The 16,538-nt window shown below is 41.0% G+C and overlaps 1 protein-coding gene across 1 annotated transcript in view; it reads left to right on the plus strand.

The window, feature by feature from the left end:
- Positions 1-354: 354 nt before the first annotated feature.
- urb1 (URB1 ribosome biogenesis homolog) overlaps positions 355-16,538 on the plus strand; it is a 34,962-nt gene continuing 18,778 nt past the window's right edge. Inside the window, exons 1-15 of the mRNA XM_054795034.1 lie at positions 355-577; positions 670-809; positions 5,106-5,257; positions 5,349-5,478; positions 5,549-5,645; positions 8,018-8,103; positions 8,190-8,315; positions 8,382-8,512; positions 8,595-8,790; positions 12,654-12,791; positions 12,872-13,033; positions 13,099-13,195; positions 15,116-15,238; positions 15,310-15,422; positions 15,510-15,614. Of these exons, the coding sequence (XP_054651009.1) occupies positions 451-577; positions 670-809; positions 5,106-5,257; positions 5,349-5,478; positions 5,549-5,645; positions 8,018-8,103; positions 8,190-8,315; positions 8,382-8,512; positions 8,595-8,790; positions 12,654-12,791; positions 12,872-13,033; positions 13,099-13,195; positions 15,116-15,238; positions 15,310-15,422; positions 15,510-15,614 (1,923 nt within the window). The 5' untranslated portion in view covers positions 355-450. The remainder of the gene's footprint in view (positions 578-669; positions 810-5,105; positions 5,258-5,348; positions 5,479-5,548; positions 5,646-8,017; positions 8,104-8,189; positions 8,316-8,381; positions 8,513-8,594; positions 8,791-12,653; positions 12,792-12,871; positions 13,034-13,098; positions 13,196-15,115; positions 15,239-15,309; positions 15,423-15,509; positions 15,615-16,538) is intronic.

Consider the following 16,538-nt stretch of genomic DNA (forward strand, 5'->3'; position numbering starts at 1 on the left):
TTCCTCGTGTGATTTGAAAGCTGCTGTAAGCCAATTAAGATGAAAGTACCATATGTTTGCATTTCAATCCAAGACTGATAGAGGGAGAAAAGAGGACGCCTAGTGGTCACATAGCTGAATTAAAATCAATAGAGCCAAGTGTGGTTGCGTATTGTCGCTTTTTTGTAAAAAAACAATCAATGAAGTGTGGTGAGAGCAATAGTAAAAAGTGATTATTTGTGTACGTTAATGTAAAAACGTTTTAATATTGTGAATCAGGTGGCATTACGTTGAGCTCTCTCAGCCAAATGCGGAACTAACGTTTTTCAGTCACCGTTTCCATCAGACTGTCAAGCTTGTCGGACTTCTGTGCCTGTTTACACCCCAACGTGCACAGCAGTGGCAGAGCTACACTTATGACAGCTGAGTGAAGCTTTAATGTGTATTATTTAGCATATATTGACTTGAAAAATGAGTAAAAAGCGTCGCAATGAAGACGCGGTGGGATCCAAAGTGGCGGCCAAGAAAGAAAAGTTGTCTGAGTTTAATGGGACTGTTTTTAAAAGCATGCTAAAGGATCCCACCACAGCCATTAAGGGTGAGTTTTTCAACACACATGGATTTGACCAGAAATCAGTGCCATTTATTCTTTGAGGCTTCTTACCTCGGTTACTTTGAATCGCCTTGCAGGACTTGAAACATTCATAAGCACCGCCAAGAAGCTGCCATCCTCTGAGCTGTACGATGTGGTGGAAGGCTACATTAAAATTTCCATGGAGTGTGCGGAGATATTCGGATTGCTGGAAGGAGACAAACAAATAGAGAGTGAGGTGAGGTGTAATCGTATGAAAAGTGTTTATTTAAACTAAGCCAAAATCTAACCCAGGGAGTTCCAAATTTATGCCACACCGGATAAAGGGTAAATTGAAGGATGGGGGCCATTTTGTACATTAAAGATGTTAAAAACAATCCAAGGTTTGTTAGACCAACTGTCTTAAAAAGGAAGAAATTGTTTTTTTTTTCAATATTTGAAAAACCAAAGGTTATTATTAACTCATTTTTATCATTAATTACTTTTACGTAATTAAGTTACGGCATCGTGTCAATCCACACCCCTGTTTGACTGCAGACGGAAGTATAGTCTATTTTTTTCTAAGTAATATATTTAATTACAAAAACAGAAGACAGATCGGTAACACTCCTGTCAAAACGTTTCCAAACGCGTGCTGCTCTTGCTCTTTTTGGCGTCCCTGTGACTTACACCGCGTCTCCTCATTGGCTCACACCCCGGAAGTGCTCTAACTTTTTTTTTTTTTGGAAGTCTACTGAGTCTCCCCACAGTCACACAGAGGCTGACCAGAACACATTAACAGCAGTTTAATTCTCAGTAGAGAGTATATCAACCTCCAACTCACAAACACGTTTATAGTCCTCTGAACGTTATGATACTGTGAGATGCATACAGGGACACTCAGAAAATCACAATATCTGCATTATGCGTGTATGTGTGGTCTAAATAAACAGAAATACAAAGAAAAACAGTAAGTGGATGTTGATATCACTCCCTAACTTAACGGAAGTACAATTTGAGGCATTTAAGTAAGCTCGGAAATCACAGAAAATACGACTACTCTCAAAATATGTTAATTCAACTTAAATTACTTGCTGTCTTTGAACGTAACCCTTCATTGCTCTTAAAGGGATAGGTTGGATTTTTTGCCACAAAGTTGTATGACATCCCCCTCAGCAGTGTAGTACATCTACAATGACTTACCCCCCACTTGGTCCCGCAAGTCCAGTTCTGGTCGGACTTCCGTGACAAGGAACGTAATTCCACTTAGTTGCTGAAGACAATTAAGTAAAGAGTTTGGCTCCTCAAAATAATATGTGTTCAAAATAAATTTGTATCACAAAAATACCTCGAAAATACCTCGAAAACATCAGACCTCACAAATCGCTCGGCATTATATTTGTTGCCGTGTCCATTCTTGTATATGTGATGAAGACGCTCGCATCTTCTTCCGCGACGGAGAGGCGCAGCCATTTTGTTTCGTGTGTGTGTTCCAACAAAACAAAACAAAAACTAAAGAAGATGTTTTATATATTTTAGAACACACTTTGTGTTAGCTTTGGGTCAGAGGTGACAAAATGTATTAGTTTTAGTTTTATTAGCATCAAAGCAAATTTGTATTATCATTACTTTCAAATCTGCCGCAGGTCGATTAAAAATGAGCTGCATGCTGACAATTTTGAAAACATAGAAGAAAAACATGCTGCATGTCAGCTTTGTGTTATGGGTGACAAAGCATATCGTTAATCTTACTAGTATCGACTTTTTCTTGCTCTTTTTTTCCCCATTTTTGCTGTACAGTATTCCCTCGCTACAACGCGGTTCACTTTTCACTGCCTTGCTCGCTATTACACAGATTTTTTTGTGTGCAATTTTTTTTTTACAGTGTAGCATCCTTTTCTTTTCTTTTTTACAGTGTATGAACCATTCTGGCTTGCTTAATTTACATAATTGTTCGATCGCTAGTAGTGTGGTTGTTTAGTGCTGTATGTTTGCAAGTTTTCCCCCAAACGAAACTCACAACCTCGACTAAACGCTCTGCACCGACAAAGGCACCTGCAGTTGCACCCAAAAGGTGCAGCCGCCGGGCACCAGCAATGGATGCAAAAAAGGCTTTAACTGTCCACTGCAAGACCACGGAGAGGCTGCCTCTGCGGATGCGGTGGCAGAGGCAAACATGAGCAAATTTAAAGACATCATGGAGAAAGGGGGGTATAAGCCTGAACAAGTTTTTAATATGGATGAGACAGGCTTATTTTGGAAATACTACATTGCTGATTCAGCCCATTGACCAAGGCGTGATCCGTGCTTTTAAGGCCCTCTATGCGCAACATACTGTATATATTTTCTCATGTCTGAGAAAGGTGTATAAAGTGTGTTGTGTGGTTTTCCAGCCTTAAAACATATATAATACACAAAATAAAATCCTGTAAATGAAAAAACATATAATAAACAAAAAAACATATCCTGTAAATGGAAAAAAATGCACTGTAAATGAAAAAAAACATATATAATAAATGAAAAAACATATATACAAAATGAAAAAAAGATCAACTTCTACTACACACATTTCACTAGACTTTTTTTTTATCCTAACCCCCACGTTGAACAAGGGAACACTGTATTAAAAACAAAAAAATATATATACTGCTCAAAAAAATTAAAGGAACACTTGGAAAACACATCAGATCTAAACTGGGGGAAAAATGATCTTGAATATCTTTCCTGATAATAAGTGGGTGATGTAGTAGTAATAAAATGATGCCACATCATTTGATAGAAATGAAAATGATCACCCTATAGAGGGGGGAAATCAAAGACACCCCAAAAATGAAAGTGAAAAAATGATCCAGCAGACTGGTCCATTTTGCTAAAATGTCATTGTAGCAACTCAAAATGATTCTCAGTAGTTTGTGTGGCCCCCACGTGCTTGTACGCATGCCTGACAACGTCGGGGCATGCTCCTAATGAGACTACGGATGGTGTCCCAGGGGATCTCCTCCCAGATCTGGACCAGGGCATCAATGAGCTCCTGGGCAGTCTGAGAAGCAACCTGGCGGCGCCGGATGGACCTAAACATAATGTCCCAGAGGTGTTCTATTGGGTTTAGGTCAGGTGAACGTGGGGGCCAGTCAATGGTATCAATTCCTTCATCCTCCAGGAACTACCTGCATACACTAGCCACATGAGGTCGGGCATTGTCATGGACCAGGAGGAACCCAGGTCCCACTGCACCAGCGTAGGTTCTGACAGTGGGTCCAAGGATTTCATCCCGATACCTAATAGCAGTCAGGGTGCCATTATCTAACCTGTAGAGGTCTGTGCGTCCTTTCAGGGATATGCCTCCCCAGGCCATCACTGACCCACCACCAAACCGGTCATGCTGAATGATGTTGCAGGCAGCAAAACGTTCTCCACGGCATCTCCAGACCCTTTCACGTCTGTCGCATGTGCTCAGGTTGAACTTGCTCTCATCAGTGAAGAGCACAGGGCACCAGTGGTGTAGTTGCCAATTCTGGTGGTCTATGGCAAATGCCAATCGAGCTCTACGTTGCTGGGCAGTGAGCACAGGGCCCACTACAGGACGTCGGGCCCTCAGGCCACCCTCTGTTTCTGATTGTTTGGTCAGAAACATTCACACCAGTGGCCTGCTGGAGGTCATTTTGTAGGGCTCTGGCAGTGCTTATCCTGTTCCTCCTTGCACAAAGGAGCAGATACCGATCCTGCTGAGGGTTGAAGGACCTTTTACGGCCCTGTCCAGCTCTCCTGGAGTAACTACCTGTCTCCTGGAATCTCCTCCATGCGTCCATGTACCTCAGTGATGCCCTGGTCCAGATCTGGGAGGAGATCCTCCAGGACACCATCCGTAGTCTCATTAGGAGCATGCCCCGATGTTGTCAGGCATGCGTACAAGCACGTGGGGGCCACACAAACTACTGAGAATCATTTTGAGTTGCTACAATGACATTTTGGCAGAATGGACCATTCTGCTGCATCATTTTTTCACTTTCATTTTTGGGGTGTCTTTGATTTCCCCCCTCTATAGGGTGATCATTTTCATTTCTATCAAATGATGTGGCATCATTTTGTTACTAATACATCACTCACTTATTATCAGGAAAGATATTCAAGATCATTTTTCCCCCAGTTTAGATCTGATGTGTTTTCCAAGTGTTCCTTTAATTTTTTTGAGCAGTGTATTTTTTATATTTTTTGGCATGTACTACGGGCCAATAAAAAACAAGCTGCGAGTCGCAAATGGCCCCGAGTCACAATTTGGACACCCTGGCCTTACAGAAACAATGAGAAATTGATTTTGGTAATGATTGATGATCAATGCTGTTAATGTTGGTCAGCTGTGGCATGAACTTTTTTTCCCTCATAACCTATTTTGATTCTTTGCAGTGTACCTAAAATGTCTTGTAATGGTCTGATGCGGGCCATCTGTCTTTTTATTTTTAGTATATGCCACGGGCCAATAAAATACGAACTGCAGCCTGCTAATGCAAATGAGTTTGGACACCCCTGGTCTAATCTGAGCTTGGAATGTGTGCAGATGTCGCTGATCTTGGAGAGTTTGGAGGTGATTCTCCTGAGGACAGCCAGCGATTTGTCCCACTTCAACATGGTTGGCAACACAATCGTGAAAAAAACGGTTTCCAGCCACATGAAGCGGATTCAAGGATGTTTTCTGTCACGGAATCACAGGTCAGTTTAATTAGTGGAACCTCGGCGGATGAACACGTCCTAGATGCTGACCATCTGAAAAACTTTTCTTTTTTTTTTTTTCCCCCTCCAGATTGGTCCGTCAGTGCCTCAGCCTCCTGTCTGCGTCCGTATCTCAGGGGCCCGAGGCTGCCAGGGAGGTGCTGAGTCACATTCACATTAATAAAGCGCTCTGTGGGCTCGTAAAGTGGAAAGATAACAAGGTAAAGACGGAAATAGTCGCTTTATTATGACCATCACTTTTCTTGTTTGACTATAATCAAACATTTGCAGGGAAAACCTGATGTCCGCATGGCCTTCATCCAGTTTGTGCTCTCCTTTTTGGTGTCAGGAGACAATGCAACTGTTGGACACATATTAGAGGTCAAAGGTAACATGGGGGTTGTGCTTGATACCCGTCACTGCACTTTCAAAGGGGCCCAACCCTACATTTGCAACTTTTCAGACTTGTGGGTATGTTTAAAGTGCACACATGTCACAACTTTAGGAAGTCCATTTATGATTTAGTTTTCCACTATTTGTAGTGGCCCAACCACCGTGCCGGGAAGCTTTTAGATGCAATGATAAAAAAAAAATACACTTTAAAAAATGCATTTGTATTGTAAATAATGACATCAAATTTTATGTAAATGCATATCAAATTTGAAAAATAGTATTTTACGTGTTACTAGTTACTAGTTAGTTACTAGTTTTTACGTGTATATGTTGTTTGTTGCCAGCGACAACCCGTCCCACTTTGTTCGATGGTCATTGAACTCACCATTGTTGGTGTGCTAATGTTCTCCCACGCTGCACAGATAGACTACCATACTGTATTTTTACCATTTTTCTTTCACCTCATATTTGGTCCCAAACGCTGATACTATGTGAAAATGCATAAAGGCAAGTTTTGGTGACGTTATTGAGTGCTAATGTGCATATTTGTTGGTGCAAAACCTAAAGTTAATTCATGCTAGCACACTGCATTTTACCACACACATCAAACAGCGACGTAATAATCTTCTCTCTGAAAAATTGTTGCTGTCGAATTTGCAGTACAGTTGTACCTCGCCACTACGCGTTTCGCATTTTGCGACTTCACTCTCACAAATACATGTATATTAATGAATAAATCATTGCTGATTTGTGGTTGGGTACGGCCAATTATTAGTATTAAAAATATGCACATTTTAGCAAATTTGACCTATTTTGTGCCTAAATTAAATATTTTCAAGCATAAAAATGTCTAAATGAAGTAAAATACTGTACAAATATGAGGCATTCAGAAGATGCATTCCAAGATGTTACGATGATGCGTAGTATTCTACACTGGTCACTAGGTGTCAATAATGTTACATTGATGACACAATAGCCACCGCAGGAAGTACTGTACACACAAAAAAAAGAACAGCAACAAGGGGCTCGCCAATGCTAACATGTGAGTCTTCATTATGTTTTATTTTCTCTTAGTATGTCTACTCTTTTGGGTGATAGGAGTGTAAAGATGACTATAGGGGTGTTATTTCATGTATAGAGGGCTCTAATAATGTTTAAAAAAAGTCATAAACAAGATGATAAACAGGTTTTCTATTCTCTAAGTACAAAAATATTCTATTTCTGTGGGTGGCAGTAGCTCAGGAGGTAGAGCAGGTTGTCTGGAAACCGGAAAGTTGCCGTTTCAATCCTTGCTCCCTCCACCCAGTCACCGTTGTCGTGGCCCTGGGCAACACACTTCACCTTCCTTGCCTCCATTGCTGTCCACACTGGTGTATGAGTGTGAATGAATGTTTGGTGGTGGTCAGAGAGGCCGTAGGCGCAAATTGGCAGCCACGTTTCTGTCAGACTACCCCAGGACAGCTGTGGTTACAGGTGTAGTTTACCATCACCAGTGTATGACTGAAGAGTGAATGAATTAATGGGTTCACTTTGGGTGCCTTGAAAAACGCTATAAAATCGAATCCATTATTATTATTATTATTATTTATAAATAAGAAATCCTACTTGTTGGGTGTGGAACTAATTAATTAACTAAATGGATTTTTGTATAATATTTGTCCTTTTTTAAAAAAAAAAAAAAAAAAAAACCTTACAAGCTAGACAGAGCCATCTGGGTGAGGACCGTTAGGTGCTTTCATGTCAGACTTTCCAAAAGTGTCCAATAAGACCAGAAAAAGTTGCTCGATTTTGTCGCTTTTTTGAAAAAGAGTATCTCGGAGGGCCTGAATGCATTTATACATAGTACAACATTTGGCGGCAACACTGATGCTTCCTGCTGTATCTTCTCATTCTCTGTTCATGAGCAAGGCCCGAAAGATAGCGCCAAATCTATCTGTGGCGGTCCAGATTTATTTGCGGTGGAGACCCTGGCAACTTTCCGGGTGCTCAGCGGTAATCGGCCACGGCTGCTTAGTACGGTTTGTCGCTGGTGTATCTTTCCATGGGGCTTCTATGGGAAGCCTTTTGACCTGCGACAGATTGCATCAGAGTAGGCGTGCTTGGGGGAGGAGGCTGCCAAATTGAGTGTTCCGGCCAAGAGGAGAAGAATGCAGATTTGCGCTGTACGCAAACTTTTTTATGGGATAGATTTATGGGAGTATTTTCGGAAAATCAATTTCCTATAGTGCCCCACTGGGGCCCAATATAATTTTAAGATAGAGTCCTTCTATAATATATTTCATATCACACTGGCTGATGTATATTTAAATCAGACTTTATTCTGCAATGACAGTACAGTCTTTGTTTCATGTTGATTTGTCACGCCAGAGCTTCTGCCAGCGATCCTGAGCACGGGGCTGAAGGAGGACCGGATGTCGGTCGTCAATCTCATTTTGTCCACGCTGAAGAGCAGAGTGAGTGCGCGCTCACCTGATTGTTGAAGACTGCTCAAAGAGACGAGTTCTCCTTTTCTGTCTCACGTGAATTGTGTCTGATGCAGGTGGTCTTAAACAAGGCCGTTAGCAAAACACAAAAAGTGCGTTTTTTCACACCCGCCACGCTAGCCAGCATTGCTTCTCTGTACAAATGGAACGGGATCGTCGACGCCGCCGTGGGTGATAAGACAGTGAGTTTGTCTCACCTTTCACTTTGTCTTTGCTGCAGTTGTTCTAAATGATGTTTCTATGACAAGATGGAGGAGGACTGTGAGCATGCTGGGATATCGGTGGTGAGGAAGCTGGCTCACAGTTTCCTTCTGGACCTGTGCTGCTCGCGGAAGCACGGGATCAGCTTTCACGATGCCAGCTTTGGCACGGCAGGCAGGCAAGTATTGTCCACATTCATCTCTACATGACTTACACTTTTTGCTCTTCTTCTTCTCAGTGCTACACCTCCTTTTTTACAGAGCCGGAAACATCGTCCTGCTGCAGTTCCTGGTGGGCCTGAGGCAGGCGACTGAGGACGAGCTGGTGGCTGAGCTGGTGGTCAACACGCTCAAGGAAAGTCCCGACGTTGTGACGAGATACTTCAAAGAGACGCAGCACTCGTACGCCCCCCGCCTCAAGAGTGCTTGGCAGGACAATGTCCGGCTTCTCAAAAAGGTACGTTCTTTGCGGAGGACCAAAACCGTCCACATGGACAAGACATGATTGACAATTAAAAAAAATAATTACAACTACTACATATACTGTATTTATGGATTTTATTGGGTGAGAAAAAGAGAAAATGTAAAGAATTTAAAAACACAGAAGGGCCGAGTGGTTAGCATGTTGGCCACACAGTCAGGAGATCGGGAAGACCTGGGTTCGAATCTCCGCTTGGGCATCTCTGTGTGGAGTTTGCATGTTCTCCCCGTGCGTGGGTACTCCGGTTTCCTCCCACCTTCCAAAAACATGCATGTTAAGTTCATTGGCAACTCTAAATTGTCCATAGGAATGAATGTGAGCGTGCGTTTGGGTGGCGACCAGCCCAGTGGGTGGATGGATGGAAAAACCCAGAAATGAAAGGAAATTAAGGAGCAGTAAAACAAATGGATGTTTTTTTTCAAATAGACTGAATGATATTGAACAGTTTGGAAAATATGGAATATTTTCTAAAGATAAAATGAATAAATTTGCATGAGCACAAGTCTTATTTAGATAGATACTTAATTGAAACAGATTGTTTTCTCTGATCATTTTGTCTGTAATATGAGTTTAATGTGACTATTGAGGTGTTATGTCATGTCTAAGGGGCTCTAATAAAATTAGAAAGTGTATTTAGAAGGTTTGCAAACAGGTTTGACTTGATTTATAAATAAGGAATCGTACTTCACAGAAATTCATTCATTGTGGTCGGCTCTGGAACCAATTAACTGTGATAAACGAGGGATTACTCTACAGTAGAGTAGATTTACTAGTATTTACTTATATTTTTACTCACTATTTGTAAACATTGTTTATCTTATGTTCTTGGCAATTCATTACGTTTTATTCATATTGTATTGCATTTTTATTTAAGAGTGTTTATAGAGTGTTTTATATAAGAGTGCTAGTGCGGCCAAGCACTTTCACTTGTAGATCAATAAAATCTGTTTCCAATCCAATCCACTTTGTTTATATAGCACATTTTATAAACAGTTTCCAAAGCGCTGCACAAACTAGTCCAACAATAAATAATAAAAAGTAAAAGTACAAGTTAATACAATAAAAGCTAGTAACTCAAATAAAAACAAAAAGATTTAAAAACAAAATTAAATAAAAAAATGGTAATGGTTTTATTTAATTTGAACATGCATACAAGTTACAATGGAATACATCACATGATACAATTCACAGTTCCACGTGTCCAAAAGGAGTAGGAAGAAGCAAAGCTTATTTAATCCTAACCTGTGCATTTATTCACTTCCTGTATTTCATATGTGATCTTTTTAATACATAGAAAAGTGATAAGGTAATGTGACAATATGGTAACATAATTGTCAAGGTTTTTCCACAGTCATAATAAATAATAACCATTTAGAATAATCTAAATAATAATTAAATAATAAATACAAACAAACAAACAGAACAAATCCAAGACTCTTCTTTCTTGTATTTTGCAAATATGAACTGCTTGTATTGTTTCTTAAAATGGCTCATCTTGGTGCTTTGTTTGAGTTCCTTCCTCAATCTGTTCCACAGTTTGATTCCACATACAGAAATGCTGTGGGGTTTTTAGCGTGTTTTAAGTGTAGTTTTTCCCTTTGTTGATATTTCATAAGTATTGTATGACATTTTGGGTAGCAGTTTATTATTTGCTTTATGCATTATTTTATTATTATTAGCTTATTATTATTATTATTTTATTTTTAGCTTATTTTAGAAATTTTAATATTTGTGATTTTCGAAATAAAGGATTTGTATGTTCTCTCTATGCGGCATTATGGGTTATCCTAACTGATATTTTTTGCAGTATATTTAGCGAGAGAAGATTGCTTTTATAGTTACTACCCCATATCTCCACACAATAAGTTAGATATGGTAATATCAGAGCACAGTAAAGCGTATGGAGTGATTTTTGGTCAAGGACAAATTTTGTTTTATTCAATATTGAAGTATTTATCGCCACATTATGTTGTATATTTTTAATATGAGATTTCCAGCTAATTTTGTCATCTATTTTGATAACCAAAAATCTAGTTTTGTTCACCCTTTCAATGTCCACACCGTTAATTTGTATTTGCGTGTGCATGACATTTCTTCTATGACCAAATAGTATTATTTTAGTTTTACTTATGTTCAATTATAATATGTTTTTATCGAAACATCTTTTTAATATGGACGTTTCATCTGTGACTTTTTTCAATTAACTCTTGTGTGCTTTCCCCAGAACAAAAAGCAGTGCTATCATCCGCAAATAATGCTAACTAATAATACTAATCTTTCATCACTTTATAGATATCATTAATATACAACAGTTTTGGTGCCAGTATTGACCCCTGGGGTATTCCACATGTAATATTTAAACTTGCAGATGTGCATTCTCCTAGCTTCACATATTGCCTCCTGTTAGCAAGGTAGCCTTTGATCCAATTCAAAACTAGCCCTCTGATTCCGTACCTTTCCAATTTTGCAATTAGGATGTTGTGATTAATTGTATCGAAAGCTTTTGTCAGATCCATAAATACTGCAGCTGCTCACTTTCTGTGGTCTATAACGTTGGTAATTTCCTAATTTTGATCAACGCCATTGAGGTTGAAATGTTAGCTCTATATCAATACTGGCTATCCGCAAGTAATTTGTTCTAAATGATAAATTTGTCCAACCTGTTATTGAATAGCTTCTGGATTCCGCAGGGTATGCTGGAGCCTATCCAAGCTAACTTCGGGTGAGAGGCGGGGTACACATCTGGACTGGTCGCCAGCCAATGGCAGGGCACATATTGACAAACAACCATTCACACTCACATTCATACCTATGGACAATTTAGAGTCGCTAATTAACCTACTTAACTTAACAAGCATGTTTTTGGAATGTGGGAGGAAACCAGAGTACCCGGGGAAAACCCACTCACGCACGGTGAGAACATGCAAACTCCACACAGAGATGCCCAACGAAGATTCCAACCCAGATCTTCCCGATCTCTTCACCGTGTGGCCAACACGCTAACCACTCGGCCACCGTGCGGAAATTTACCAGTCTGGAATGATAAGTTACTGATGTACGTCAGCGGTTCTACGATCTGGTTAATAACCCTTTTTATTTTTTCCATTTCAATTCAATTACAATTAGTTGATGTTTTTGCTTTGCAATTATTGACATAAGTGATTTCCTTTTTTGTCACATCACCGAGGAACATGGAATTAGGATTCCTGTTTATTGTTTCATTCCTTTCCTCCACTATCCAGAATTTCTGAATCTCTTCTTCCAGTTTTGGTCCAATATTTACAAAATAATTATTAAACTTTTCAACTACCTCATTCATATCATCATTATCGGTCTTTCCAACCATGAAATAATGAGGGTAGTCTGCTTTCTTAGTGCTGTTCCTTATAATACTGTTTAGAATGGCCCAAGTTGGTGAAAAAAAACAACTAAAAATAGCTAAAAAATAAAACAGTAATAAAAATAAATAAAAACAACAAATAAATAATAATTATATTTAAATTATATATGTATTAAAATATTATTAATAATTAAATATTTGTTTTAAGATTTTCATAATTTTAATTGTTTAAGTCTAATTAGTATCCAAAGAGACAGTAAATGCAGAAATAAGCCCATGCATTTAAATTAATGGATAAGATTTGCATATGAAAAAATTTTAGATGTAGTAATTTAAGTAGCATTTTTTTCTGATTTTACTGGTTACATTATTTTTATGCAAAAAATAAAAAATAGATTATTTTAAAAATAATTGATTGTACAGGTGTACCTAATGAAGTGTCCTGTGAGCGTACATGAGAGTTGCTGCGGTTGACTAATATCATTTCAATTCACGTCAGATCTACGAGGCCCAGCCAGAGATCAGCGCCGTGTTTCACACTCGCGAGCTCCTTCCTCTTCCTCGCCTGCTGTCCATGATCATGGTCGTCTCACTTCCTCCGGTGTGCACCAAGGCCTTCTTCACACAGGGCCTCAGTGTATGTGGCACACGCGCTCAAATCAGTGCAGAAGATGGACGGACTCTGCAGACCCCGTAAACCTCTCAACCTCTCCACAGTTGGCCAACACCGCGGCGCAGCTCACCACCTTCTCCACCGTGAGCTTCATCCTGAAGAAGGCCGACAAGAACGTGGCGTTCCTCCTAGGGCACCGTTCAGATGTGTACACGCCTGACGTGCTGGCCGACCTGCTGCAGCAGTACAGAGAGACGCTAAGCAAGGTGAACACAAACAACCCTCCGCTTGAAAAGCGTTTTACTTTCCAAATGTCATCCTCTCGCCACAGATTTTGCCCGATATGACGAACATCGTCGCCAAGTGGCAGTCTCTAGCCAAGAAGGACAAAACGGAGGACAAAGCAAGTGGAGACAGCCAAGCGTCTGGTAAGAATCTGGCCACTTTATTAGGCACACCCGCACACACTGATGAGATCCGATACACGAAGAATAACTTTCTCTGGCTGATAATGCTCCATTTACAGATACAGGCGAGCGTCGTTGTACCGTGTTTTCTGTTCTGACGTTTCGTGGTGACTACGCAGTCCCATAAGTTATTAATACTGTACAGAAAGACTAGTTGCATGCACCCGACGGAAGAATATGGAGGCAGATTGCGTAGAGGGGTGCCAAACTCATTTTCATTGAGGGCAGTTATGTCTGCCCTCAGAGGGCCACTTATACAATCATGAGGTAATATCCATAAATACAGTATGACCTCATGGTATTATTACACTATTGCCCATGCATTTCATTACATTTTCACTACCAAATGGATGGATAACTTGCTTTTCAAGTGAGAAGTGAAGTGACAATGTCAAGGTGACAAGCAGACATTCAAGTAATTACTTTTGCTGAAATAATGTTAGATAATATGAAAGAACCTGCGTGCAGTGCCATTTTTCTGTCAAAATGAAAGAATAAAAACTTTTATAAGGAAAAAAGGTCAAGTGCTTGATTGACACACATTATTCCCAGGCTTTCACATAAAATTATGTGGCGGGCCACATCTGGCCCACGGTCCTTGAGTTTGACACATTTGACACATGGGGCAGAGAGGAAGGACAATGTCGTTTTTGTTCTTTTCAGGTGCTTTTTTTCGCCTTCATTGAGTCTCCAAGGTGAAAGGCAAATTATTAAAATTATTATATATATATACAGTATATGTGTATTATATAAACTCTTCCCTCACCCACCCCCCATACCCCCTGGTAGGGTGGGTGGCTGTTCATCTCAAGCTCGGGTCCTCTACCAGAGGCCTGGGATCTTGAGGGTCCTGCGCAGTTATCTTAGCTGTTCTTAGGATTGCTATCTTCTGGACGGAGATGTCTGATGTTTCTCAGGGTATCTGCTGGAGCCACTTCTTCAGTGTGGGGGACACGGCCCCCAGTGCTCCTATGACCACGGGCACCACTGTTGCTTTCACCTTCCAGGCCCTCTCCAGCTCTTCCTTGAGCCCTTGGTATTTCTCTAGTTTCTCGTGTTCCTTTTTCCTGATATCGCCATCATTAGGGATGGCTACATCCATCACAATGGCTGTCCTCTGCTGCTTATCCATGATCATGATGTCTGGTTGGTTGGCCACAACCATCTTATCGGTCTGTATTCGGAAGTCCCAAAGGATCTTAGCCCTCTCATTTTCCACCACCTTGGGAGGTGTTTTCCATTGCGATCTAGGGGTCTCCAGTCCATATTCTTCACAGTTGTTTCTGTACACTATACCGGCTACTTGGTTATGGCGTTTCATGTATTTTTTTTCCTGCCAGTATCTTACACCCTGCTATTAGGTGCTGGACTGTTTTAGGGACCTCTTTGCACAGCCTGCACCTGGGATGCTGCCTGGTACTGTATTGCTCTGGTGCTCAAGGCCTGCTCCTGTGCTGCCATGATTAGTGCCTCTGTGCTGTCCTTCAGCCCAGCCCTCTCTAGCCATTGGTAGGACTTGTTCCTATCCGCCACTTCAGCTATCTGTCAGTGGTACATCCGATGCAGGGGTTTTTCTCCCATAATGGTTCCTCTAACACCTTCTTTTTCAGTTTCCACTGCCTGAGACATTCATTCACTAAGTGCTTCATCTCTTGGGGCCATCTTCCTGATGCATGTCGTCATGAAAACCATCTGAGCTGAGCATTACTTTCACTTTTTAAAGTATTCTTTTCTTGATGGATTTCAGGTGTGGCCCGTGTTTTGTTCATGGAGTGTATATTGTGTGTCATCCTACTTTAAACCCCATTATTAACCAATACTGTATTATTTGTGTGTGTGTGTGTGTGTGTGTGTGTGTGTGTGTGTGTGTGTGCATAACAGCGCCAGAGACACCTGAGGTGATCCTGCTTAAAGCTATGATCCTCCAGGTGATTTGTCTTTACCAAAAAGTCGTGCCACACCTGGTCAGCCAGTGCAAGTTTGACTTCAGCAAGTTCCTGAAAGGTAATCGTTTTTGTCGTAAAATAAAGCGCCTGTTCGCACTCTTAAAAATGGACGTTGTCTGGCGTCTGTAGGAGTCGTGTCAGAGGGAGGAGTGGATGAAGAAGTGGCCCCCGTCCTGCAGCATCAGATACTACAGCTGGCCTTAGACCTTCCCGCCAACAAGTTCTCATGGTTCCGCTTTCAGGTTAAGAACCTTTTTATAAAATACTGAATCTTTGTTTTTATAAACGTTCCCACTGGACTCTCCTCACTTTGTTTCTCTGGCGCGCAGGAAGCCGCAGATGAAGAGAAGTCGGTGCTTTATCTGCTCCTCAAGATGTTTGTCAGCAGCCGCAGCAGCCAACTCAAGACCTCCACGCGGATGCTGGTTCTGAAAGTGAGAAACCGATTTCATTTTCTTGTGAAGCGTTGGCTCAGTAGCTTGATGTCGAGCTCGCATATTCATCTCAAACTATACAATTGAGCTGCTCCCGTGTGTAAGGCGCTACGGTTGAATGCTTTGGATCAGTGGTTCTCAACCGGTTTGGCTGCAGGACCCACCATCACCCATCAATGACAGTTTTTCAACTAACAATTTGTAAATATGTTATATTTAAAGGGCCTGTTACGCGGCTGTCTCGAGGGCACTTACTTTGTTTTTTAGTTATTAACTCAGCAAGTAAACTTGACACTAATAATAGGAGGTCATTTTCTTCTGTAGACCACCCTTCTCCCTGGGTCAATAGATAGAACTGGGCGTGAAACAGTACTTGCGAGTCTTGATTGCGGGTGGAATTCCCCCACACAACAAAACGGGAGCCGGAGAGGTGAAACGCTCGTCTCTTCAGGGCTCCAGACTAACTAGACTAGCAGCACAGTGGCCCCTAACTTAAAATTTTAGGAGCACAAGCAGAAAGTGTAGGGGCACACAGTGAAATCGACTTTCAAAGTAAACATTCACATTTCCTCTCATTTTCATTGTATTACTAAAAATGCTACCAACTCCAATACCGGCCTGTTTTCACACGTCGGCCCGCCTTCTTCTTCTTCGGTGTTTGTCTCCTTCTTCATCTTTAGGAGTTCATGCCGGTTGGCAAACTAGATCATTTGCGCGTTCCTGTCAACTACTGGGTTGAAGTGTGGAGCACAAGTTTGTCAGCAACAAAAAATATGAAATAATAAAACCCTCACCTATGGTCACTTATGAGCTTTGGGTAGTGACCTAAAGGACAAGATGGCAGATACAAGCGGCCAAAATGAGTTTTCTCCATAGGGTGGATGGACTCTCCCTTAGAGATAAGGTGAGAAGCACTGTCATCCG

This window comes from Dunckerocampus dactyliophorus, chromosome 12, assembly GCF_027744805.1.
Source record: "Dunckerocampus dactyliophorus isolate RoL2022-P2 chromosome 12, RoL_Ddac_1.1, whole genome shotgun sequence".
Lineage (NCBI taxonomy): Eukaryota > Metazoa > Chordata > Actinopteri > Syngnathiformes > Syngnathidae > Dunckerocampus > Dunckerocampus dactyliophorus.